This window comes from Rhinolophus sinicus, chromosome 1 (assembly GCF_057876585.1).
Source record: "Rhinolophus sinicus isolate RSI-liver-muscle chromosome 1, RSI-T2T, whole genome shotgun sequence".
NCBI lineage: Eukaryota > Metazoa > Chordata > Mammalia > Chiroptera > Rhinolophidae > Rhinolophus > Rhinolophus sinicus.
Genome location: NC_142501.1, coordinates 35,346,947 through 35,374,361, shown reverse-complemented (window position 1 = coordinate 35,374,361; position 27,415 = coordinate 35,346,947). Strand labels below are relative to the sequence as shown.

Below are 27,415 nucleotides of genomic sequence, written 5' to 3'. Positions count from 1 at the left end.
TCTTTTCAACAAACAGTGCTGAAACAACTAGACATCCATAAGCACAAAAATGAATCTAGACACAGATCTCATACTCTTCACAAAAGTAAACTCAAAATGGTTCAGAGACCTCAATGTAAAACACACAACTATAAAATTACTAGAAGATAGCAGGAGAAAATCTAGATGATCTTGGGTTTGGTGAATTTTTAGATGCAATATCAAAAGCACAATCCATGAAAGAAATAATTGATAAGCTAGACTTCATTAAAATTTTCCACTCTATGAAAGACAATGTCAACAGATCAAAAAGAGAAGTCACGGACTTAGAGAAAATATTTGCAAAAGTTATGTCAAATAAAGGACTGTTATCCAAAGAATGTAAAGAACCTTTAAAACTCAATAAGAACACAAATAACCTGATTTTAACAATGAGCCAAATACCTTAAAAACATGTTGTCAAAGAAGATACAGATGATAAACAACATATGAAAAGATGTGCAACATCGTATGTCAGCAGGGAATTACAAATTAAAATGACAGTGAGATATCACTACAGACCTATTAGAATGGCCAAAATTCAGAAGACTAAGAATGCAAAATGGTACAGCTACTTTGAAAGACAGTTTGGTAGTTTATTATAAAACTAAACATATTTTTTCCCATTTGATCTAGCAATCATGCTCCTCAGTATTTACCCAAAGAAGCTGAAAACGTATGTCTGCACAGACACCTACATAGGGATGTTTATAGCAGCTTTATTCATAATTGACGAAACTTGGGAGTAATCAAAATGTCCTTCAATAGATGAATGGATAAACTATGGTCCATCCAGAAAATGGGCTTATTTAGTGCTAAAAAGAGATGAACGATCTAGCCATGAAAAGACACGGAGGAATGCTAAATGCATATTACTGAGAAAAGAAGCCAATCTGAAAAGGCTACATCTTGTATGATTCCAACTATATGACATTCTGGAAAAAGCAAAACCCTGGAGACAATAAAAATATCAGTAAAAAATTGCCAAGGGTCAGGGGGGACAGATAGATGAACAGGCAGAGCACAGGGATTTTTAGGGCAGTGGTATTCTGTGTGATACTGTAATAGTGGAAACATATCATTACACATTTGTTCAATCCATAGAATGTACAACACCAAGAGTGAACCTAGTGTAAACTGTGCACCCTGGATGGTAATGATGAATCATTGTAGGTTTATCAATTGTAACAAATGTGCACTCCAATAGGAGATGTTGATAATGAGAGAGGATATGCATGTGTGGGGGCAGAATATACATGAAAAATCTCTGTATCTTTGTTCAATTTTTCTGTGAACTTAAAACTGATCTAAAACAAACTAATTACAAAAATATCACGTCAAGTTAATTACATACTAAAATGTAAAAAACAAAACTTTTAAATATGTACAAGAAAATACATGGAAAAATATTTGAAACAAAGAATTGATATCTGGAAATATTAGGAGATCATGATATACGAGGTGGGATCACAAAATACGGTGAACGTTTAAATTTAAAAATATATATATATATATATATTATGGTAAAATCCCCCTCAAAATATTCCTCGTTGTTCCAAACACATTTATCTCATTGTTCTTGCCACTTTCTGAAGTAGTTCTGGAAGTTCTCTTTCGTGAGTGTCTTTACTTCATTCTCCATCATGACAACTCCGTGTCATACATCGCTTCTCGTACGGCAATTTCCATCAAATAAAATCATTATGGTAGATCCTCATCCACCTTATTCACCGGATCTGGCACTGTGAACTTCTGGCTCTTCCCCAAAGTCAAAATGACCATGAAAGGTAAACATTTTGAACCGATTCAGTACATCTAGGCAGCCACAACAGTGCAACTAAAGACATTAAAGAGGACTTCCAGAATTGCTTCCAAAAGTGGCAAGAACAATGGGATAAGTGTGTTCAAAGCAAGGAAGAGTATTTTGGTGGGGTTAATGGTAATGTGTCTTTTACTGTAATAATTTTTTTATTCAAAGATTCACCATGTGTTTTGATCATACCTCATAGAAAACCTTTTATTTTCTTGGCAACTCTCTGTGGTTATTGAAGAAAAAAATCTTTATTATGAAAAAATACTTAGGACAAAATTGAGTGTCTACCATATATTAGATGGTAATGCCAACTGATACAAAAGGATAAAAGAAATTCTGCAAAAAAGAAGAGACTGCTAGAAACGAAGGGCAGGAATGGGTCCACAATTCTCAAAGGAAGAAATGTGGAAATTAAGGTTGTGGACAGAAAACCCACATTTCTGAAAAACTATGAATTGCAAAGAACTAGAGCAAACTTGTAATGTTTGGGGTAAAGATTTGCAGTCAAAGTAAGGAAACTTTAAACCATTTTAATGCACCTAATTCAATAAATAATTTCTATCCTTAAAATAGACTGAAAGAATTAATATGAATTTGGACTCAGGGTCCTTTGTTACTTCCTGTCATACATTAGTTCTTACTAGCAAATAGACTCTCAAGGTGCATTGGGGCCTAGGAATCCAATAAAAAATTGGACCAGATTCTTTCTAAGTTTCTTCAACTCTAAAATGTTTTTATATTAAAATCTAGGGTGAGCAATAAAGTATTACTTGATATTTCATTTTCTATCTGTTCAGTTATTTCTGAGTCTGATTGTTCTTTTGAGTGGTACAAGCTGCCTCTTCATACATGTTTCTTCTTGCGATGCAGTGTGTCACCCTTACTCTGACTCTCCAAGGCTGTTCATTCATTTTAAGATCGTAGGTAGGGAAGGCATCAGGGATAAGTTGACTATCCAGGCCTGTCCAAGGAGTTCACACAAGACAGTGATATGATCAGATGGCTCTGACCATCTTTTCTATACAAACTTTGCTTCACAAAAAATGGTCCATTGACTAAAAGCATCAGAACCATCTGCAAGCTTCTTAGAAATGTAGAATCTTATTTCCCTTCCCACAGAATCAGTATCTGCATTTTAATAAGATGCCTGGTCATTTGCATGAACTTTAATGTTTGATTAGCACTGTATTTGGATGTCTCATTCTGGTAGAATGATGAAAGATATATTTAGGAAGCAAACTCCTGAAGGCAAATAGTTAACTATTCACTCATTTAATTCCTTCTGTGATATTCAGAGTAAGAACTGAAATAAGAACTAAAAAAACTCATTGTTGAAGAGTTGATAAATATTCCTTTACAAGAAAGCACATGAAGCTGAAACTAGAACACTTAGAGATTTTACTACAGCATATATTTGAGTTTCTATAGTCATAAAGACTATTTTACATTAACAAAAAATTAAAGTCTCAGTTTATCAATTTAGGAAGCTGGCTAACTCGGATTATACTCTTTATAGTACTTAAAACAGTCACTAAACTCACTTGGTATTTTCAAATTTTAAGAGGGAGTCTACAGTCAGTTGCTAACCAGATACCTGAGAGTAGAATTTGTATTATCTGCTTTGCTCTACTGTTCTTTTAAAAGAATTCCTTTCTCTTCTTTGTAGGGCACTACACCCCCACTTTATGGTTTAACTCTTTCTGAAATCATTACAATCATTTGTTTTGTACAGCCCATTTAGATTCTTCCAACTATTGAATTACAGGGCTTTCAGGATATATGACTGTTCTGTAAAGACACTTCCTACATATTTTTAAACTTGAAACACTGATAGTTTCTCACCCTCTCCAGGAAAGTCTCTCATTCTGATTGGAAACTCTGAAATGTGTGATTCATATAGTAGTGAATATCTGGAAAGATACTGTTGGTTGTTCAGAGAGAACAAATTGCAATAAGGAGGTTCTTCAGTAATACTTAGAAGATGTTGTGTTTAAAAGTGAAATCGGGCATCTGTAATACCTACCAATTTCAAAACTACCATCAATAATTCCCACCAGTGAAGAAGGGATTTCAAACCTTCTCTCTATTTGAGTGATGGTGCTCTTCAGATAGCCTCCTGCCAGTGCTTTGGCAAAGTAAACGAAAGATAAGGCACTCAAGAACACCTGGAAAATATGACAGGTCACACTTCGTCTGACTTCTGCTTGACACAACTGGAAACTTAATAAACAAACAAACAAACAAACAAACAAAAAACCCAAACGAAGAACAATGTAACAAGCTTATTATCATTGAAGATTTCATTCAAACACTGTAACCTTAAGCTCATGTAGGTTTCTAAAAATTCAGTTTCTCTTGGAAACAACAGATTTTCATTCAGAATGTATGTTGAAATTCTTTTTTCCTCCTTTCCCCAAAGGACATTCAAAGGAGTATTTGAACAGAAGTTTCATTATATGGTAAAGCGATGAAAGGAAGGAACCATTCATAGGTAAGAAAAAACAAACAAACAAACAAAAACCATAAACCAAACACTTAACATCTTATCATAAGTCTATCCCTCATGACTGTGTGTTTCACAGTGATGGTGCAAGCACCTGCAGGAAACTTAACAGATGGAAAAAGTAGAACTACTAGTCCTTGTGTTTAAGTTCATATTCTAGTTAAATTTATACTCAAATTCTTATTCGATGAAATACACTTTTTTTTTTTTGTACCTGACTTATGTACTCGGTTAGACTTGGGTCTTTGTTAGTATATCCATAGGGTAGGTTAGCATTTATGTGAAAAAGACATATACATTTGTTGAGTGAATGATTGGTACAAAGAATGAGCAGGAACTTGCAGTCTCAAGGAGCACCATTTAAAAAGCCACTCCTCTGTCCCTTACTGTGTGGCAAGGAAAGCCAAATTTCTCATTTATAAAATGGGAATAATGTGGATGTTTCATGGATTAAACATTATAACTGTACTTAGAATAATATCTGGTACATGGTAGATATTTAATAAATATTAGGTTTTTCTTTCTCTCTTCTTTCCGTTTAGAAGGGACACTCAAATAAGCCAGGAGAATATTATTTAGCAATTTAACCTACATATTCAGACAGAGATTGCTTTCACTGCCTGGCAAAATATGGTTTTAATAAATTGATCTGAGATCACTTTTTTAAGAAGGAAAAAGAAATTCTTGCTCCTAGCTGTATTGTATAGAAAATATCTGGATAGAAAGCCAAGAGCATTGATGATAATTAATTCTTCATTATTGTTTTGCTCACCATTTATAGCTTTTTTACCATTTCATTGTTTGTTACCTTTAGTTCACCACAACATGGCTGCTTCTTCTTTGAGGAGGAATATTCTGTTTTAAAGGAAGTGCCCCCAATAGGTTGCATGGAGTTTTTGCAGAATAACTGGATATTTTCTTTGGATGAAGTGTCCATTCTGAAAATGTTTCTTAACTCTGATCTGTCAACGTTGATTTAAAAAGTAAAAAGCAGAAAACAAACAAAAAACAACATTTCATTCAACTTCACAGTTTATTAAATAATATTTTTTATTTCACAGTAAATCACAACGTAGTAGACATAATTTGATGTGAAGATACCTTATTGTACCACAGTAAGTTGGCAAAGTTTTTCAATTAAAATTGACCAGGATGTTTGACTAACTAATCCTGCTATCATGACTCCGTTGCCAGCATTCTTTCTGAGTCCCTCCAGTTTAAGCCTCATTACGGCAAAGAATAAATTTAAATGTTGCCTTTGGAATAAATAATGAGGTAGAATTTTGTTAACTTTGTGGTCTTGCCAGCTTAAACTAGAAGCAAGCAGGAAAGGAAGAAGAGGAATTCAACCATTTGAATATTGCTTCATTGGAATTAAGTCTTTAAAGTCTGTAAATCTATTTTCTTAGCAGACTGTCTAGAAAAGATTGATGCCCATTGCAGCTACCTATAGCACACTGTGATTTCTATATGTCTGCAACATCCAAAGGCTTAAAATATGGCCAAAAAAAAAAAAAAGACCAATTTCTGTATCATTTTAGTTTGAAGAAATAGGCAGAATATACATATGTTTGTGCCACAAACATAGATGCCACAAACATGTGGCAAAATTTGTGCCACAGACTTAGATTTAATTCAGGCAAAATTTGTTTTTGGCTTGCCTTAAAGTAAGAAAGATGGTCTCCCTTTCGATGTTTAATTTTTCACCCTCCCTGTCCTTACCAAGCCCTGGGACGGTTCACATACTCTGAACCTATTTTATCCCTGTTGATATCAATATTTACATGTCTTATACCCCATTTCTTTAGAATTCCACATGGCTCGGTGTCTGCCTGAAAAAAATCATCTAAGTGGAATAATTCAAAATTAAATAACTTCTGAATCACGCTAATGTTCACCAGATAATTCATTTCTATGTTCATAGAGATCTTGATCTTCCATATTCTCATCATACTAACTAAAGGAATAATGTTAGGAGTAAAATTTCAAGTAGTTTGGTAGAAACATAGGTGTTTTCTACCTATGTGTATATTACTGAATTGAATATCAGAAGAAAAACCTATACAACTCAAAAGTGGAAGAGATTCCTCCAGGGAGTGGGAAATATGTCAAGAAGGGTATGGCAAGGGCCTGGTTAGAAAAAAAAAAAATCATTATTAAACTTTTAGGTTATTTGATTTCATAAACATGTATAACTTTAACTTTTAAAATATGGACAAAGGAAAGTGACTGAAACAGCAAAAAATTAAAAACCCCAAAACTAAGTAAACAAAGAGCTGATGATCTAAACAAGATAAAAAACAAAAACACAAGAATACAGTATTATTGAGATATAATATAGATGTTTAGAAGTTTAAAACAAAAATAGTATACAATATAGAGAATAACTTTAAAATTTTAGCAAAATTAATAACTTTCTAACAACTATTAATTACTTGTATTGACACAAACAAGAGAAATATAGTCAAGGAAGACATTCACAAAAATACTCTAAAACTATTGTAGCTCTTAAACAAAAATAATAATAGGTGATGTAACAGGAGTGTTTATCAAGAGATATACTTTGAGGAAAGATAGCAGATAATGGAAACAGATGATAATAGTCTTTATTCATCTAACAATGCTAGAATTACCTTGATAACAAAATTTCATTAAGATAGCACAAAAAAGAAATCTAAACATGCTAAATCTAAACCAGACCACATCTAAACATGTTAAAATTCTAAATAAAATACTAGTAAATCAAATTAATTAATATTTTATGATTAAGACTTAAATTTAAAATGTAACAATATTAGGAACTATATTTATCTAAATCACCATATTAAGAATTCAAAATATTGTATATGTATATCAAACATCATATTGTACACCTTAAATACATACATTTTTTTATTTGTCAATCATACCTCAATAAGTGCAGAAAAACTAGAATTCAACATGAAAAATAAAATCCCACTAGATATAAAATAGCAGGTAATGAAATTCAACATCCATTCCAGATTTTAAAAGACAAATTTTAAGAAACTAAGAACACTGAGATTCTTCTTTACCTATTTAATACCAACAGCCAATTTCATATGTCCATTGAGTCACTAAAACTACTTTTCCAGAACAATGAAAATGGGGTTTGGGAAACATTGAGTTATACGATGTTAAATAGATTTCTTTAGTACAAAACTACTGAGTACCTTTAATTGAACTCCTAGAGAAACCCTTTGCTTATAAAGAAAAAAATCAAAATAACTAAATGTCCAACAAATTATGGTATATTTATTCAGTGAAATCTTTTGAAGCTCTTAGAAATTAGTATAAATAAGAAAATATATTTAGATAGAGCTATATAATTATATAGAGCTATGTTTTAATCACAGAGTTGGTTTTAAAAATATATTTTACTAAACAGTATAAATAACATTCTATTTATAAAAGAAACACACATGTATTCACATATGCATATGCACAGAAACAAAGCTTAAGAAACTTATTAAGAAAAGGTTAACGCTCATTTCTGGTTGATGACATTGCAGGTGATTCTTCAAAAATGTTTTAAAACTTATTTTCTAAAACAAGCACCAATTTATTATATGAAAAAAATATCTTAAAATATATAAAAATATCACCAAATGAGAAATGCATAAACCTGAAATATTTTAAAATATAAAATGAATATTATGTTTACTAATATTATAATTTAAAGTGCAGTCTTCTTCCATGAACTAAATTATGTAATTCAAATTGACCTAGTGTTTTAAGAGTTCAGATATATTATTTCCCATTAGACATAATATTACAGCCAGTGACCAGAAAATACAAATAACTTGTTTAATAATAAAATTACTATCTCTTACACTAATTGTATCTCTTTAAAAGATTAAAAGGGTTACATTTAGAATGAATGCTGATGCTAAAGATAAAAAAAAAGTCATGTTGAAATCAGTATTAAAAACTTGAGATAACAAGACACATTAACTTCTTATATTTCGAGATGTTGACACAAAAATCACTCTAACTAGAATTCAGGAGTGATAACAAATACAAGGGAACTATATCCTCCTAGTTGATGTTGTGTTAGGGCAAAATGCCATCCAGCTTAAAATATTGACACTATAGTTTGCCTGAAAATACAATTTCATCTTGATGACTAATTTGCATATCATCTCAGGTATAGCATTTTTCAAGGAAGCTGCAGATCATGAACATTGGACTTTTCATCCCTCTGTGAAAAGAGGCAGCAGAAGTTCAATGACATGAATGGAAAGATTCTCGGGGACTGCAGATGCTCTTTCTCTTTCTTTATTTGCAGTTGCAGAAGTAGAGCAAGAGTGCACCATTATTTAGAAAGCTTGCATTTGGCAGATCCTTAATTTTTTTCCCCCTTGAACATATTACTTCAGGAAAAAAGTCATAGCAAAGTTTCATCCAACACCCTGGGTTGGAGTACAACATTTTGGAGGCCAAAGAAAAATAAGCCAAGCAGGTTTCCTTCATTTTAGTTCGAAAAAATAAAAATAAAAATGGAATGCTCTGTGCACATGGATTTGAAAATGAATCCTCTGGTCTTTAAAGAGCTCAGATGGCCTAAGCAGGCTGTCGCTGGAGTACATAAATGCACTGATCCTCTGTGTCCTCATCCTCTGACAGAATGTCCAGCAATCAGCCTCCAAAGACTGCCACAAAGGGAGAAAGGCAGTCACTTCCATCACTCTCTTCTCTTAGTCATCTCACATGAGGAAAACGTCTCTTAGCTTGTCTTCTGGATACCAGAATCCCTCCTGAAGGGAGTAAACTCATGGAACTTGCTAAGGAGGAAAGTGTTTCCTTTAGAAAGCTGATCCCCCCAATACAAATAATTGTTTGTGTCAGATTCAGATTTAATAGGTACTATTTATCTGCCAGGTGATTTATACACTTTTGGCTAATCTTTAAAACAACTGAACAAGGTTAGCATTATAATTCCCATTTTAGAGAAAATGATGTGGCTCATAGCAGTGAAGCAAGTTGTGAAAAACTACCCAACTAATAAGCATCAGAGTCAAAATTTGAACCTAGATCTGAGTGTATCTGACTTCTTTAACAAGTCTCTTCTCCTATTTCCACCAACCTAACAAGGGGCCCAACTTTTATGGAGAAGTGTTATGGATAAGATACAAGTAGTGCAGAACTCAAGGGTTTATTAACCTCCTTTCTGTGAGAATTTCACATGATATTCTATTAGGAAAACAGAGAACCAAATCTTACCTGGAGGTGAAAATCAAAGACAGCCAATTCCTCTCAATGTGCTCAGCAAAAGGCTGGACCACCTTCCACAGACTGAAAGGAAACTGGTGAGTGCTACAGCAGCTCTGAGCAGTTTTGCCAGGTGGGGAGAGCCTGGATGGACACAGACAGAGCAGATTAGTGGAAAGAAATGATGAAGGGCATGGTCTCACCCCTGGGCAATCTCTTTTCTTTCCTCCTTCCTCCTGGCCTCTTTTCTCTGGCAGTCGGCAGAGAACAGGCCACGCTGGCAAAGCCACTGACGTGCATCTCAGCTCCCAGGACACAGAAAGGGCTGAAGCCTTTGAGCCATTTCTTTGCAATTTGCTGCAAGTTTAAGGCCACACGTGATAAAGCTTTCTTTATGGGAGAGAGTGAAAAAAAGAAAAGACCACTTGTGATCTTACTTGCTGATTCCCAGAAAACACAGCTCTGCAGGGGGCAGAGGGTAAGGGAACAGAAACTGGAGGAGGGACGGAAGTTTGTAACAAAGATCCCTCCTTCTCCTTCCAAGAAGTTTTTAAGCCAGCCGCTCCTTGAGGACATCACTAGGATCCTTCTGTTAAAAAAAAAAAAAAAAAAAAAAAAAAAAGCTCCTGGGCTAAATCTCTGCATGGTTTCTTTTCCCTTTGGGATTCTAGAATCTATAGGGACTACATATCAGGCCAGGATCAAGACTCTGCAGAGTTCTCTCCAGAAAGAGTTAATTCTCAAAAAGACATGATCAGTTGTTCACATCAACAATTTCTGAGTCTTAATAATAGAAAAAAAAAAGAAAAACACTGAATTTTTGGCATTTGTTTATTCTATCTAAATTCCAAGAAAAGATAATTCCTTGCACTGAGAAATTCTACAATTCTAATAGATTATTTTTCCAAGAATACTATTTTAGAGGATTTTGAGCAGTATTAGCTTTCATTTCGTTTATACTAATAAATGAATTTGCTACTGGAATTATCCAAGATCCATCATAGTCTTAAGGGGCTGGAACTCTGGCCTGGTCACTTAACATTTTGGAATCTCGACTTCCTCCTTTGTAAAGTAGAATTTTTATTAGAGAGAAAGAGAAAGAGAGGGAGAGAGAGAGAGAGAGAGAGAGAGAGAGAGAGAGAGAGAGAGAGAGATTTACAGGATTGTTTTAAGGATTAAATTATATAATGTATTCAAATGTACATTCCAAATAACAAAGCACTAAATGACTAGAAGGTATCATCATTACATATATAATTTCAGTTCACATAATGGTCAGGATTGTTAATCAATAATTAAATATTATGTAAGTATATGTTACTATGAAAGAAAAAAAAAAAAAGAATGCAAGGAAAAGAAAGAAAATGGTAAGCCTTACAATGAAGCAATGGTGTGTATCCAGACTCTGAAAGACCAAATATTTTATTTTAGCAATCAACCCAGCTTTTGCCATCATGAACAGTGAGCAAATATCTTCATAACTCTTACATTTTCAGTGTATACAACAGATGGCCATTGATGCATAAAAGGGGAGACAGAGTTTACCAATCAAAAGTGCAAAGGACCTACTTTTTCTCACCAAAAATTTTGTTCTCCCCTGAGAGTGTAATTTGGATTTTTCCCAACTTGCTCACCTTCACTCTCTAACATGATGCCTTTCTGACCTCTACTGTCTACTGTTAATATTACTATTTTGAGTAACATGATACTCATTTTACATGATATTCAGAGCCTCTCATGTACAGCCTTGAATTGGATGTATCCTACTGTCATACGCTAGGTAAGGGATCAGCAAACTTTCTCTGTAAAGGGTCAAGTAGTAAACACTTTAGGTTTGGCAGGCCATATAATATCTATCACAACCACTCAACTCTGCCATTGTGGTGTAAAATTAACCATACAAGAATTAATCACAAATGAACGAGTTCCCTAGGGCTGCTGTAACAAAGTACCATGGTGGGTGGCTTAAGACAACAACATTTTATTATCTCACAGCTCCGGAGGCTAGAAGTCCACAATCAAGGTGTTGGTAGACAAATGATCTGTCTGAAATCTGTAGGCGAGAATCCTTCCTTGCCTCTTCTACTTTCTGGTGTTTGCTGACAATTGCTGGCATTCCTTGGCTTGTAGAATCATTCCTTCAGTCTCTGCCTCCATCATCACATGGCCTCTTCTCCCTGTGTGTCTTCTCCTGTTCTTAAAAGACATTAATCGTTTTGAATTAGGGCCCACTTTAATGATCTCATCTTAAGTAGATGGCATCTGCAAAGGCCCTATTTCCAAATAAGGCCACATTCACTGATACAGGGGATTAGAAATTTAACATATGTTTTTTTGGGGACACAAGTCAACCCATAACACTCATATTCTCATTTTACTCCTTACCTGCGTTGAACTTCATGCAATCATTTTAATCACTCACATCCATACACTTACAATTCTCTTGTTCATCTATTAATTTGTTGTTTTCCCTTGGCAAACCACCCTGGGTTAAATCTACTTTATGTCTACTCTGTATTTGCACCTACACTGTTTTAAATAGTTCAGGACCAATTTACTAACATGCTCTTAGAGTTTATTTTAAATTGAGGACCACTAACCTCACTGGGCCTTACAGGCATTGTTAAACATAATAACTTTTAACAACCCAATCACTTTTCCTCTCTCCTGAATGACTTCTTCCTCAAATCTTCAACATTTCTTTCCCAACTATCGTTATCAGCTAATGACTTTGCTTAGGGAATTCACTGATGATACAGAAAAAATCAGGAGAGAAATATCACTGTCTGCCATCACCACATTTACTATCCACTTACGTGTATATTCATATTGTGTGTTTCCTCCTGTTTCTGTGGATGCATGATCCATGTTTTTAAGCCCAAGTTTTCGTCTGTGCTCACTGTTTAAAATTCCTCTTCTCCAATTCTTGCCCTGCCAACTATAAGTAGTTTTTTTGCCTTCACCACTCCACCAAAACTATTTTCATTAATAACATTAAAGACTTTCACATTATTAAATACAGTGATCAATTTCCAGACCTCGTTTTAATTGTTCTATTAACAGAATTGTCTACCACGGATTGTGCCCTTTTCTTTGATCTATTTTCTTCACTGGTATCAGAACACCACACTCCCTTAGTTTTCCTCCTGTCTCAGTGGTCATTTGCTCTTAGCTTTTGTTGATGGAGTACCCCACAGTTCAGTCCTTGGCATATCTTCTTTGCTCTATCTACACTTACTCTCTTGCCCACCTTATCCAGTCTTATGGCTCAAATATCTATAATATGAAGTTAAGAAAAACTTTGTAGTCTGTGACTTGAATTAGGAGTTTGTCGGAATTATACATATCCTAGCTCTCTGCAGCACGGAAAAGATTCAGCAACAATGACCAGCTAAGTACCAATAAGTGCAACCAACACTGCAATACTGTAAAAAAAGAAACCATAGCTTCTTCATATGGGACTGTTACCAGGTCTGGGGATATAAGATGGGTTGGAATGTCTTGTCAGACCTAGAAGCAAGACAGCCTTGAAGATTAGATTGTGCCACAAAGTCTTGGGAGGCAACTTGAATTAAGCTCCTGCTGGTTAAATACAGGAAATTTGAAGTCTCAATAAGAATAACTGGAATGATTGAAATATATAGAATGTTTAAATTCATGAATTTATGTAATAACAGTACAAAGAAAATCCCATGTTCAACTTTGGATGTTTCCAAGGTGCCACTTCAATACATTTAAAACTGACACTTAGGGGGAAATGGTGCATTAATCCTGCCTTTCCTACTTGTTTTGTTCATTAGAATTATTAAAGCATGAAGGCAAATTTCTTTCTATAGAAGTATTCAAGCTAATAAATAGAAAAGGGGAACTAGAATATTATAATTTTAAACTCTTATTTAATTAATTCACTAATGAATTATATAATAGAAGGTAATGATCATCAATGGCCAATAATATCACAAAAAGAAACAGCCACCTTGATGGAAGTTCGAAACTTAAAATACCCCCTTCATTACAGAAGAGAGAAGTTCCACAGTGGTTCTGCCTTTATGGGGTTGCTCTAGTTTCTCAATTTAGTTACTATTTGACATAGTAGTAAAGGCTCCATAGAGAATCCTTTGGTTTCCAAATACAATCTTTCTTGCCACTATGTTGTCACAGAATCCATTTTCAGCTTGATAAATTGATATTGATTACTTCCTCTTTTGATGGCTCTGTGACCTAAGAGAAAAAAGTGACCAGGTGGTAGCCTCCATCCCAGGGTTATGGAAACATCATGTCCTCTGGTGAAAATATCTATCACTTGGAAACTACTAACTCTAAACAAGCAAAACCAGAAGTTTAAGAGATAATAAGCAAAATAATTGGTTATTAGGTGTAATAGTGAGGGGAGTAATTTCTACTTCAACCCCTTAATTCCAATCCTTAAGTATTCTCTCTATAGGACAAACAGCAAGATATAATGAATGGTAGGTAGATGGTTAAGACAATGCGTTGTCTTGTATCAGACCACATCACAACTATACTGGGGTTACAACTAGGACTCTATCTCAATTTTCGATAGGCTGTTCTAACATTCTCAAAACCAGGGTTTTTCTTGTTTTCCCCATTCCCATTGCTGGCTTTACAATTGAACATCAAATTCCATTATGTATATGAGTTTCCATTATGTGGAACAACTGTGTGGCCCTCATGTCTTCATTATCTTCACTATGCTTCTCATCTTTTTCTTGATTTGTGGAAGACAGGATTATAGTCCCCAAAGATGTTTACCCCACAGTTCCTGGGAAACCATAAATATGTTAAGTTACATGGCAAATGTGACCTTTCAGCTATAATTAAAGACTTTAAAATAAGGAGATCATCTTGTAATACTTGGGCCCAATAAAATCACATGGTCCCTTAAAACCAGAGGACTTTCTCCAGTGGGAGACACAGAGGATGTGTCCCCAGAGGAAGTCAGAAAGTCTCAAAGTGTAAGAAGGAATCCTGTGCCATTGTTGTCTTGAAGATGGAAATGGGTGAAAGGAGAAAGACCAGGAGGCAGGTAGGTGACCTTAAGAAGCAGAGAAAAAAATCCCAAAAGACAGCCAACAAAGAAATGGGGACCTCAACCCTGCAGACACAAGGAACTGTGTTCTGCCAACCTGAGTGAGCTTGGAAGCAGATTCTTCAGATGTCAGAGAAGAGCCCAGGCTGGCAAACATTTGACTTTAGCCTTGTGAGAGACCCGAAGTAGAGAGTTCAGCCAAGCCCATCTGGACTTCTGACCAACAGAGCTGTAAGCTAATAGATTTGCATTGTTTTAAGTCACCAAGTTTGTGGGAACTTATGATGGCAGAAACAGAAAAGTAATACATCATTGTTCGCTACCTCCAGCTTTTCAATGAATTCTCCTTTGGCATCTAGCCACGAAAAGCCAGTCAAATTGACAACAAAGCAAAGAGCTGTATCGCACCCCCACCTCACAAATACTAACCACAGAGTGTGAAGCAATATCCTCCCCCCATCCAGTTCTGTCTGGTCCCAGTAGTCCAGAGGATACAGACAGCATGGGCCGCTCAGCAATACTTCCAATCTTACGGATTTCAGCAGAGGTGGACCTGGGGTTCCTTTCTTAAGCCAGTAAGGTTGTCAGAAAGAATGATCAGCATACAAAGTACATAGCTCCAGAATTAAAATAAGCAAGACTATTGCTTAAATCTATCCTAGTAAGCAGAAGGTTTTCTCATCATTTAAGAAGTAATTTCATTTGTTTTTTCTTTTCATCAGTCAGGGTGTGTTACCCATATCTCAAGCTCTACCTCATGTGTTCAGCAGGCGTAGTGGTGATCTGTAGAGCTAGACACAGTCATCTGATCTCCGAGGTTTTCTGTTTCAGGCAGTGGCTGTGGCCATCCCTTTCCTCTGGCCTGGATCCCAGGCTCCCTTAGATCCTACCCATTGTCACCTCTCTTACCCTACCATGTAAATGTTTTGGTGCTAACTATTTGATTAGAGAAAGGACACAGCTTAGGGGCAGAAAGTTAGATGAAGGTTAATGTGGTCTTATGCAAGACCAGTTTTGACAGCACCTAACTGCACAAAAGAGATGGAGGTTCAGACTTGACTACCCATCTATTGCCTCCCTTCCATTGAGGACCAGAGCATCATCATAAGAAGAAAGTTCTGGGAGAGGGATAAAATTAACAACTAAAGAAGACACAGTCATTCTTGCCCTATTGTGCTGTGTATAGCTGGAAGAATGTGTGTGTATGTGTACATGTGTGCAAAGGGAGAAATAAAATGTATGTAAGCAGAGTGCGTAAATACTCCACTGATATGCCTAACACATAGAAATGTAAGTGATAAGTGGCTAGTTCCTTTGGTGGAAGGATAGTTTGAGGCCAGAGTGGAGACCGCTTTGAATATCCCAGGCTTAGGAGTTGGGATTTTGTCTTAGGTAGTGGGGAAATCAATATATTTCAAGAATTAATTCCTTGGGAACTTTGGGTAGAAATCACATTTTACTTTTGTTTCTTAGGACTATATTTGAGTTAATTAAAACACTCTGAGTGTTTTGAATTATTCGAAGTTTTCTAAACCTGTTCAAACACACAGAACAAAAATAATTCTGAGTCTGTACAACCAAATAGCCCATGTATTAGGAATCCATAGACAATCTTTATAGGATAAACTGTAGCATTTATAGGATAAATAGCACTGTGTATTTTATAGGACTCTGAAACTTAATGCCAGAAATTTGAGTATATTGGTTTTGGTGCTATTTGATTAGAAAAAGGACACAGCTTAGCTGCAGTAAGTTAGATGAAGGTTAACATGGCTAAGAATTCATCAGCGATAGGGAGGGAGATATGACTATGGGCATAGAAGCTCTCAGGAGGCCTTGGAAATTGTAGGAAGGCCAATGTTTGTCATGCTACAGTAGAGGCTAGGTACAACCACTGTATTTGAATATAACAGGAAAGAATGCCTTCAAAAGGCTGGATGGAGGACTTGGGTTGAACAAATAACTACATCAAACATGATACCACAGAATTATATTTATATTATACATTATCTTCACATTGTAATATCAACATCCATCATCTGTGACACAAATCTAATAATCTTTGAATATGTATTATGTAATATTAATATATATATATATATATATATATATATATATATATATATATAACCAAGAGGCACTTCCAGTAAATCTGGCAAAAAAGGAACATCATTATAGTGTCTAAGATAAAAAATAATAAAAATAAATGCAATTTATCTAATATTTTTTTCTGTACAGATTCTACTTTTTACAAAACATTTATCAGCCATTAACTACGTCACTTAACAAATACCTGTGATAGGATGATACAAAGTATCGCTACATATATTAAGTGCAAGACACAAGTGAGAGGAGAGATTTATTTTTCAATTGCAAAATGATGACTTAAGTCCAATGCCTCACTCTTGGAATTTTAAAAATTGATAAATTTGGAAAGTTATTAATTAATAAACATATTCAATTGTTGAGAGTGGTGAGAACTATATTGTTATGTACAAAAGACATCCCTCCTACACTGTTACTTTGGTTGGCAGTTATTTGAAAATATTGCTTTTTAGGAATACTAAATTAAGTTAATGCAATACACTCTGGTTTACAAATATCCTACAAAGTCAAATATTTGAGACATGTTAACTTTAACTTTCCAAAGACAGTTTTATGTCAGGAAGAGATAACAACTGATCAGGACAATTGTCCCATCAGGAATCAACACATTTTAACACCAAAAACTGAATAAACCAAACCAACCAAAACAAAAAACAGTCTGAATTCCAAATAAAGTTTTTTTAGTTGCACATCCTATATCATTGTAGAAACCCAGGGAGAATTTCATTTTCATTATTTTGCAGTGAGTTTCAGAATTTCATAAAAGCACCAATTTTTATTTTGTAACTTGCATGATAAAAATCTAAAGGAAGAAATATCAGGGTATGGGTGGTTTCAGTGATATTATTTCCAGTGCTGTCAACTAACAAATTGGCCTTGTTGGAATGAAAATGGTATGAGTTCTTCTGTGAGAATATACTAAGAAATGAATTACACACACAGATGAAAAACACACAGTTAAGCAAACATAACACAGCAAAAATCCCATGCAAATATTTTACAGAGTATTAAAAATAGTGATTTTTAAACTAACGAACAAACATATGCTAAAGTTTAAGCCATTTATATCCCACTAACAAGTAATATATAGATATGTTAGGGTCATTATTTAAAGATAGCAACACTATAGTACTGGATTATGCCTATAAATAAAACAAAGTATCTGTTATATGTTTTCTGAGTCATAAAAATAATCAGTTAATTTTTAAGAGAAAGGTAATGGAAAATTCTATTAGCAAACAAATTATATACAGAAAGAAAACATCTTTAAACACTTACTTTTAATTTCACATATAGTTTGCTATATAGAGAGTAAAATTACTAGAATTAACAACAAAATGAAACCTTCCTTTGCAAAGATATGTATTCAAGCAGCAGTTTCCAAGCTCCAAAAGTTAATTCAAATTCTGAATCATGTTCAAGTGCTGATTGTAATAAACAAAGTCAGGGTTGAATTACGATTTATTATGTCTCTTTACTTCAGTGTAACTGATAACTAAATTGTTTTGTCTTAAAATGCAGTGGTGTCCTGGGATGAGCCTTGAACTTTTATGTAGTGTTCACTCCCAATCCACAGCTCTCATTTGCTTTTTTGTTTATTCGTTTTTATTTATTTATTTTTTATTTTTTGGCTTTTTAGTACCATGAGCTACACAATGAAACTAGGTGTGACCAATTAGAATTTAAGGTGAACGGCAATCTCTTTATTACAGTAGAAGAGAATATCTGATTATTTTTCCTTTGATAACTTTGAGTCAGAGAAGTGAAATTGAGGAGAAGCCATACTTTTTTTTTTTTTTTAAGGATTTAGTATCATTTGAAATATTAGGTATTTCTACCGACACAAAATTTAGTTAAAGCATAAAGCTTTAAAAATTTTTTTTGTGTGAATTTCTATTTATAAATTTCAAATTCCAACCTACCACTTGATCACTCTTGGCAGATGAACTTAGTGGGTGTGGTTTATTGACTGGTCAGTGCTTCATTTGTGAAAGTCAAGCTTAATAAGAATTAATATTTCTTAGTAATAGAGGTAAGTATTTAGGTTTTCAACTCCATTAGAATTTAGTAAAACATAATTTACATTACTAGACCATCTATTTTAAAACCTAAAACATGATATATTGGTGGATAGTACATTCCCTTTTCTTGGGGTAGCTCAGAAGAACTCGGACTATAATTTATACACTTAATCTAATTAAATTATTGGGACTAAGTTTATTTTTTATCTATCTCATATATTTATTGAACCCTTCATAAAACATTTTCATCCCTGAGGCATGAAGGACATTAGAAAAAGAAGCAAATATTCTTCCTTTCAGTTTTGTTACATAATATTAGTTCTGATTATATCAATATATTTAGCATCTCTATACCATGGAATGCCATTTTGTGGATTTCATTTTAATTAAATAAAAAATTTAACAGCTTGGTTCGAAAAATAAATCCAATTTAAATATTCTTAATAGTACTTACATATGATGATAAATATTACTATCTTTGAAGAATTTTTGATTGAGTTATTTGCATGATTAAAACACACCTTCTTGATACGAAGCAATGAGGAAATCTCTCTGAATGTAGAGATATTCATTACTTATCAATAGGAGAAGACTTGTCTTTTCTTCTGTATTCCGCAACTCCTCAGAGAAGCAGAAATCCACGGATACCAACATCTGTCAAGGTAATCAAATTTATCAGTACAATATGGAGGATAATTTGGATCCTTTTTAGAGCCTTAAGCATATGTTGAAAGCCAATTTTCTTTTCCATCTGTACATTGTTGTTCGTCATACAAATAGTTCACTTTTGGAAAGCAGTCATTTCATATAGTTTTTAGTCTTACCTGCACTAAAGTAATATATACTGTAACAGTATTTTTAAGTCAGCAGATTAATAGTGAGTCCCAACAATGAAACAAAACCTTAATCTTTAGTTTTGTACCTTCAAACATTTTTAACAACAAAAAACCCTATTATTTTTTGTCACCACTGTTAACCTGCTATTAGAATGACTTGATAGTCTGAACATAAAGATTAGTTCAGGTAATGTAAAAGCACCTGTAAGATAAAAGCTGTATCATTTTAACAAGTGAAATGTGTTAGACAATAGCACAAATTGCCTAACATCCATGGTACATAATATAGACTGAAGAAGGTTTATGTTCTTCTCTGACACAGTTCATTAGTGTGAAATATACAAATGCTTATGGAAACCTCAATTTAAGATCTTGAATGCATGGTTTATAGTTCAATGTACTCAGTACTTATAGTTTAATTAATTCACCCCAATAACAATTTGAATATTTTCTAGAGGAACAAACAGATACGAATACAGGCCTTAAAACTGGTATATTTCCCTCCAATTAGAAATTCTAAGAATAATTATATTTTGGAATGCTGTTCACCTAAAATGGCTAATCTGTGTATTAATTTAAAGCTGCACATTGTTGACTAGCTTAGAAAAATGGACTGACAGTATCAAGAAGTTCATAATTTTTCTTCATGGAGAAGTCATGAGAAAAATGAACGCCTTAGAACAATGGCCATAAAGTATCTTCCTGCCTATTGGGAAAGAAGGTGAATTAAAGAAACTCAGTTTTGGTTTCAAAGTATATAGATATTTTAGCTCTCAATTATCTGGCATTGATCTATTAGCATTTGAAATTTTATTGATTTTTTCCCCCCACACACATTAGTGATAATCTCTAGAACAGGATAATCTTGATTTACTCTAGACTATGAAAGTTTACAGAACTCTGTTTTGCTGGAGGCTTGTCAGTTTAAAAGGCAGTTTATTTCCAAAATGGCACGTAAACAAGAAAAGGAATTAAGTGGGAATTAGGATTAGGATAGAAGAAGAGGACAATAAGACCCTCATTGTGGTTTTCATTATTATTTTAGAAATATTGAAAATGACAAGGACAGTGGAGATCCACATACTGACATGGAAGCACCAAAAAGACCTCCCAAAGTAGAACAGAAATGATATTTGATGATTCTCTTCTCAGTCAGGAGTTGTTCGTCACACAAATAGTTCACTTTTGGAAAGCAGTCATTTCAAACTTTAGACTTTATTTACAATTATAATTTTCATATCTTTATTACTTAGAAAATAATTTATATTTTTCCATCATTTAAACAAAGTATAGGCCTGAGTCTCATGCCTTTTGCACAGCTTTTACCTTCCAAAAAAGTTCTCTGGGAAAGTGACAGGGACATCTGGAAACTGCAAATCAAGAGAGGCAGGAAGTATGAGCTAATCGCAATATATATGTGTAATATGAACAGTCTACATGAGACTCAATCCCCTTTCTTTAGTTTTAGGGGGATTGCAATGATTAGGATTTGTTCTGGAATCCCATCAAAATGGAACAGACAGAAGTGGGAATTCTGCATTTAGAAAGTATATATTTTTTAAAACATGATATGAGGAAATTCCTTATCAGATGAAGACCAATATATTAATAGATATATCCCTTTACAGAGCAACTGTATTCATCTTCGAATAAGAACAAAACCAGGTGTTATATAAATGACAAAAGCAAATTTTTATACTTAGGATAAAACAAAAAGAAAAAAATTCAAGTGGTGTTTTCACCAAGGGAAACAAATATCAAGGTTGGCTTAGATAACTGGAAAGACACTCTATGGGCATGCTGGAAAAAACATGGGTAACACTCATGGTATACCTGGTCTTTTCTTTAACAGAGTATCAAGGTCACCATTTTCAGCTGTTCCTACCATTGGTTTTATGGCTGTCTATACAATTATCCTTTTTCCCTAACTGGGCTAGAAATTGCTTCATTTGAAAGACCTGAGTTTATCTAATGGCACCTATAAATAGACTCAGATAAAAATGTAGGAAATTGCAACAAATTCACTTTTAAGGAATTAAGTTCTGGAGTTGGAAGTGAACACAGTAATATTGCTGTCGCCAAGGAGGGAGAGAACTTCACTAGCAAAAATTATTATTGTTATGTCCCTAAGTATCCTTTGAGATGTACTGGGTGTGTATGAAAGTTACATACTTGATGAACCTCCATTCCTTTATTTCAAATGACTTCTATCTTCAATATACTGGAAATTTATTTTTGAAGAAAAAATGATCAATTTTCCTACACTGATGAACAATTATGGAATGAAGAGGTTCTAACTGCTTTGGTCATCACTATTTCATGTACTTCAAAACAAAACAAAACAAACAAAACCAGGCAATTTGCTAAGACCTCTGCTTTGGCAGCCAGACTGGCCCTACTTGGGGCCATGCAACTTAGATGAAACTGCCAAAACAGTTACAGACTCAACTGTTTTCCTGACATTCTGCTTACTTCACTCCTAGATTTTTTCCTCAACTTATATTTATTTTAGAGATGAATGGCATTTGGAGAAAGGGAAAAAATTAGTTTTGTTAAGGAATTAGATACAAAGGGTATGTGAGTATAACTTGTGTGTGTGTGTGTGTGTGTGTGTGTGTGTGTGTTTCTTCTCTTATTTGCAAAGGAAGGAGAAGAATTAAGTTCACTGGGGAAATGTATTTGACTCACAGTAACTTTTGCAAACATAGAGGCACACAGGTAATACAAAGAAAATGGAAAACAACACAGTAAGTCCTAGATAATGAAGACCTGGTGTTAACACAAAAAATTAGCAAAAAATAATTATTCTCATTATTTAGGTAGAGTCTGCATCAATTTGATCCTGTCCACATTTTCCTACTTATTGGGAAATTTGCCTTGAAACTATGTTTACTTCTGATTGTATTATCTTTGCCTAGTTTGAAAATGCCATAGATTATTGTAAATTCATTGCTTCAGAAGGGAAAAATAACCATTTATGAGAAACAAAGGCATTTTTAATGTAAACACTCTTCTATGACTTCGGAGGAAATAAAAAGTAGAAATCACAATTAAGGGTTACTTAGAAGCTAAGATTGTTTAGATGATGAGCATAGATATAGGGTACTGAAGGAAGAGTTATAACCAAAAAGTATTGGGAAGAAATAGACACCAATGATAGGCATTCGGTGTTGATTAAAAAAGTCTTTCACTTGGGAGTCATGGACCCAAAAGTTAGGAAAAGTTACTAGTGAATAAACATTCATTGCAGCATCCTCATTTAATTGGCACAAAAGAACTGTATCAGATTATCATAGACATTAGAATAGGTAGATAAGTGGCTGTCCATAGACCTCCATGCAAATGAATCATCACTGTCTTACTGGGCTTGGAGATAGCTTCAATGTATAAAAATGGTGATTAAAATAGAACTTTATAAAAATGTTTCATTTTCCCTTTTTTAAAAAAAGCTTACTATCTACAGAAACAAACAAAAAATCTTTATATTTACATCAAGATAACTATTCATGACAAATATAATAATATGAAATAAAATATTGAAAGTGAATATCAACTTTTTAAATAGAGGTTTGGCTCACAGCATAAACAAGTGTAGATAAACAAACCAAAAAAATAACAATAAAAATAAAACTTTCAATAATCGGCCCAGTCCCCCAAAATCCTTCCGTAATCTTCCCTGCCAAAAGAATCATGACAATGGGCCAGATTGCAGATAGAAGCTACCCCTTACACAGCATATGGAATACCACAACAGGGTTGGTCAGTGGGACCTTTGCCACCTAAAAAAGCCAATCTTCAACAGTTGCCAAAAATTGGACTTTCACTACATCAACAAACATCAAACCCTAGGTTGGAAATTTCCCCTTCATCTCTCGCTACGTATCCTGTAGTGGGTTTCTGTTTGCTGTTCTTTTTTTCTTTTACTACCATACACATTTTGTAGCAAGTTAAGACATGGGAGATCACTCTTAAGAGCAATTTCCCACGTTTTTCTGAAAAGCTTTTAGAGTTCTAACCTGATTAAAAGACCCGACTCCAGCTCCTTCTTAGGTGTTTATGAACAAAGAATGCCATCCCCTTAAATGGTGATTTGATCTCAGGTTGAGTGACAGACATACTCAGAGAAAAACAGCTCCTATACATTCATGAGGCGAGTAGATTGGAAGGTTGAAGGCTGGTGATAGAGAGCCTCCAAGTGGTGTGTAGCAGTAGTACCAATCACGTGGCCCTCTCACCAAGCCTGTGAATACCCTCCCTCTGCAGAGACCTTTATTGAAACTAAATGGAGGAAGGCTTTTGGAATGGCTGCCTAAGACACTCCAGAGCAAACTTCCTTCTGTTTGTTCACATGTGCTGAGTCATCTGCTGCTGGAATTCTACGAACTACTAACCACAAAAATCTCTCTTTACATACATGCAAATATACATACACACAAGCACCCTTTCAATCCTCTTCCTCTCTCTCTCTCTCTCTCTCTCTCTCTCTCTCTCTCTCTCACACACACACACACACACACACACAATGTTGGCAGGATGTATAAGAATTCAAATAATTCTCTGGAATTTTATCCCTCAGTACTAACAGCAAAAGCTTCTTAGTTGTAGCCTACATTTGCTGCACTGTTCCCCTGCTAAGCCGCACCATTTACTTTGTTTTCCTTTATTTTTCCTTTATGATTTATTATATCACAGTGACCACTATATATCTTAATATCAATGCTACTAAATTGTGGAGCCAGTAATCCTGGCTTTCAGTGTGTATGTGTGTGTGTGAAAATGTTTTACATGTATCTATGTGAGAGCTTATATACACACACACACAAATATATTTCCTTAAAAAAAAAAAAAAATCCTTACAAGCTGGTGTTGCAATGTGAAAGCTTCTCTGAGCAAGAGTTTTTAACCATGTACCTCACTGTAAAAATAAACACATAAAATGCGAAGAATCTCAAAATGCAATAGCCATTTGCCCATCTTCTTGTATTTCTACAGTGTTGTGTCTAAGTGTTGTGCTGGCTTGAAGAGTCTGTGACAAGTCACTTGGTTTGGAAACACAGCTCATTCTGTCCATTGTCACTGGCTTGGCTATGGGGTTGGGCTCTCCTCTCCTCTCGGCTTCCCTTTTTCTTCTTCTTCTTCCCTGATGGCCTGGATCTGTTCTGAGCAATGCTGCTGGGGAGACTGGTCCAGGGACTGATTATCGATGCCTGCCACCCGCTGCTCCTCCTCCATGACTTCCTTCCACATCTTGTGGTTCTGTAGGAGGTGCTGAGTTATTTGGCAGTAGACTTTCCTCCTTTTGAAAGTTTTCTTTCCTGAGAAAACATCAAATTAGACTACTTATTTGTGTGCTAAATACATGACAGTTATTTCTTTTCACATTATTAACAGGAGTTAACATGTATCCAAATGGAGATATATAGATGTTTATATATATATATACACACACACATATATAACATATATATATATACACATACATACATACATATATTTGATTTGTATGTTGTAATGATGTTGTTTTTGAGAGTGGGGAAGTAAGAGGAAGATGGCAGTAACACTTAATATATCATTGTGAACCATATTTAATATTAATATAACTGTGAACCATATTTAATATTTGGTAATGTCCAATACAATGTTCTGTTTGTATCTTGGTATTACTCCTATTCCTTCAACTTTTGACCTGGATTATTGGAATAACTTTGTTACGTCTTCCTTTACTTTGTTAACCATTTCAACTCATAAGAGTCTACATGACTGGTTTCATTAAAGATGGTTTTAAACTTACTGTGATGTTTAGTTATGTGGACTAAAAAATTAATTTCACACTCCTCTCAAAGGTTTCCCACAAGCTGGCACAGGCACACTTTTCCAGTCTTCCTCAATTTGTAGTCTGGTATCTATCTATACTCAACTGCTCCCTTTTCTGTATATACATTAAACTCTCCAATTTTCAAGTTGGTACTTTCATGCCCCTTCTGAAATGCTCTTCTCAGTCACTGAAAGTTCATGTCTATTTATTATTTTGAGATACACTCAGATTTCACTGAATTCCTCTTCGAAGAAATTCTCTCTCTCTCTCTCTCTCTCTCTCTCTCTCTCTCTCTCTCTCTCTCTCTCTCTCACCTAAACTCTCTTGTGTCCATATATGCTTCTCAGAGTAGATTCTGTTTCCTGTTTTTTTGTTTTTTTCTTTCACATTCTCATTCTCCTTTTTCTGGTAATTGCACATCCCAGAACATTTAGGGGGGACTCTCATCCTTCCTTTTAGTTATGTAGTTCTGAAAAAGGCTGTCAAACTCTACTTGCCCACCCACCTCCTGATAACATAGCTGTGTCACAGTAACGGTCTGGTGAGTAGATATGTAACCTAACTCCAGCTAATTAGAGCCCTTCTCTGGTACCTTTGCTGATGACAATGAGAATGAGTATGAGGTTGGGGAATGGGGACTGAATATCTTTTATTCTCTGCTTGTGTATCGGGAGTGAAGTGAACATAGAGCTTGTTACAGTTCCAGCTTCATGAAGAAAGCAAGGATGAAAGAACAAGCTGTCAGGCACATGAGTCAGAGACAAGAACAGAACAAGTAGGCTCTGATACTAGCAACATCATGTTTACATGAACTAATAATTTTCCCTTTCCTATATATTCATTCAATTGGAGTTTTGTCACTTATAACAAAACCAATGTCCCCTAAAATGTACATCCTTCAAGGCACTTATCTTATTCTCATTTATTCCAGCTCCTTTATTAGAGTATAGCCTCTTTGAGGGAGCCTTGTACAGACCTATACAGATCTTATACATGACAAGGCTTAGCAAATATGCACTTAATAATTAGATTACATTTTCTAATGACCATACAATTTAATGTTTTCAATTTGGAAGTATTAAAGAGAGTTTTCACAGCATAGCATCTCCTGACTGAAGAAGTGTAGTAAAATAAATTTCAACAGAAGAAACATAAGATGTTTTAAAAATTTTGCATTGATATCATAACTCACTATTTAGGCTTCCATTTCCTTATCTGTTTATTAAGTATCTAATATGTACCAAGTGTGCGAGCATCTGGTGATCCACTGATAGACAAGATGGATATAATGGTTTCATCACAGAGCTTTTCCTATAGTGTGAAGACAGAGAATGAACAAGTGGCTACCATTATGTTGAATCTTACAAAGTCTTTGAAAGGTAGCAGACAGAGAGAGAAGTGACTCATGCGGAAGGATACTGCATGATGTTGGCGGTTTGGACTAAAATGAAGATACACAGAGGAATCAAAGACAACCTTGCACTACCTGGACCGAGCAGCTGAGGAGATGGTGGTACAATGTACTGAGAAAGGGAACCTTAGATGAGGAGCAGAGTTTTGGGGTATGTTGAACATGAAGTATCTAGGAGGACTTCAAGTGGAAAGGTAAAGTAGGCAGCTGGTTTTGAGCTTAGAAGAGAAGTCTGTTCTTTTCTAACCAACCAGAATATAATGTAACTCTCAGTACCTTCATCTGAGTGACCATTTTAGACGTAGGGAGATAATTTAGAAATTAGGCTAAGATCCTCCCTTTAGACTGCAAACGTCCCTATGGACAGAAGCTTTTTTCCCTTTTGTGTCTATCTCCACAGAGTCCCAGACTTTAGTAGGTATCCAGTAAGAGTTTACTAAATGAATTGTGTTCTTCCTAGTGCCTGTGCCACATGCCTAGTGCCTGAAATTTATTTTACTATACTTCTACAATCCCAGGTAAATGGTGACATGTTCATAAGTGATAAAAATGATAATGATATGAAAAAGTGGTTCATGGGAAATTCTGCTCTAATTGAGATTTCATTAAAGGG

General features: G+C 34.7%; 2 protein-coding genes across 6 annotated transcripts in view; both read right to left on the bottom strand.

The window, feature by feature from the left end:
* SLCO1C1 (solute carrier organic anion transporter family member 1C1) overlaps window positions 1–9,926 on the bottom strand; it is a 50,115-nt gene extending 40,189 nt beyond the window's left edge. Inside the window, exons 1-3 of one of the 4 annotated variants that reach the window (XM_019738277.3) lie at window positions 9,576–9,926; window positions 5,143–5,296; window positions 3,855–3,996 (exon numbers count right to left, since the gene is read on the bottom strand). In XM_019738277.3, the coding sequence (XP_019593836.2) occupies window positions 3,855–3,996; window positions 5,143–5,271 (271 nt within the window). In that variant the 5' untranslated portion in view covers window positions 5,272–5,296; window positions 9,576–9,926. Of the gene's footprint in view, window positions 1–3,854; window positions 3,997–5,142; window positions 5,297–9,575 lie in introns of those variants that run through there. The other 3 variants (XM_019738283.3, XM_019738299.3, XM_074325954.2) reach the window with 3 other exon arrangements.
* Window positions 9,927–24,225: 14,299 nt separating this feature from the next.
* PDE3A (phosphodiesterase 3A) overlaps window positions 24,226–27,415 on the bottom strand; it is a 273,155-nt gene continuing 269,965 nt past the window's right edge. For both annotated transcript variants that reach the window (XM_019738322.3, XM_019738312.3), the window contains exon 16: window positions 24,226–24,891. In XM_019738322.3, the coding sequence (XP_019593881.3) occupies window positions 24,662–24,891 (230 nt within the window). In that variant the 3' untranslated portion in view covers window positions 24,226–24,661. The remainder of the gene's footprint in view (window positions 24,892–27,415) is intronic.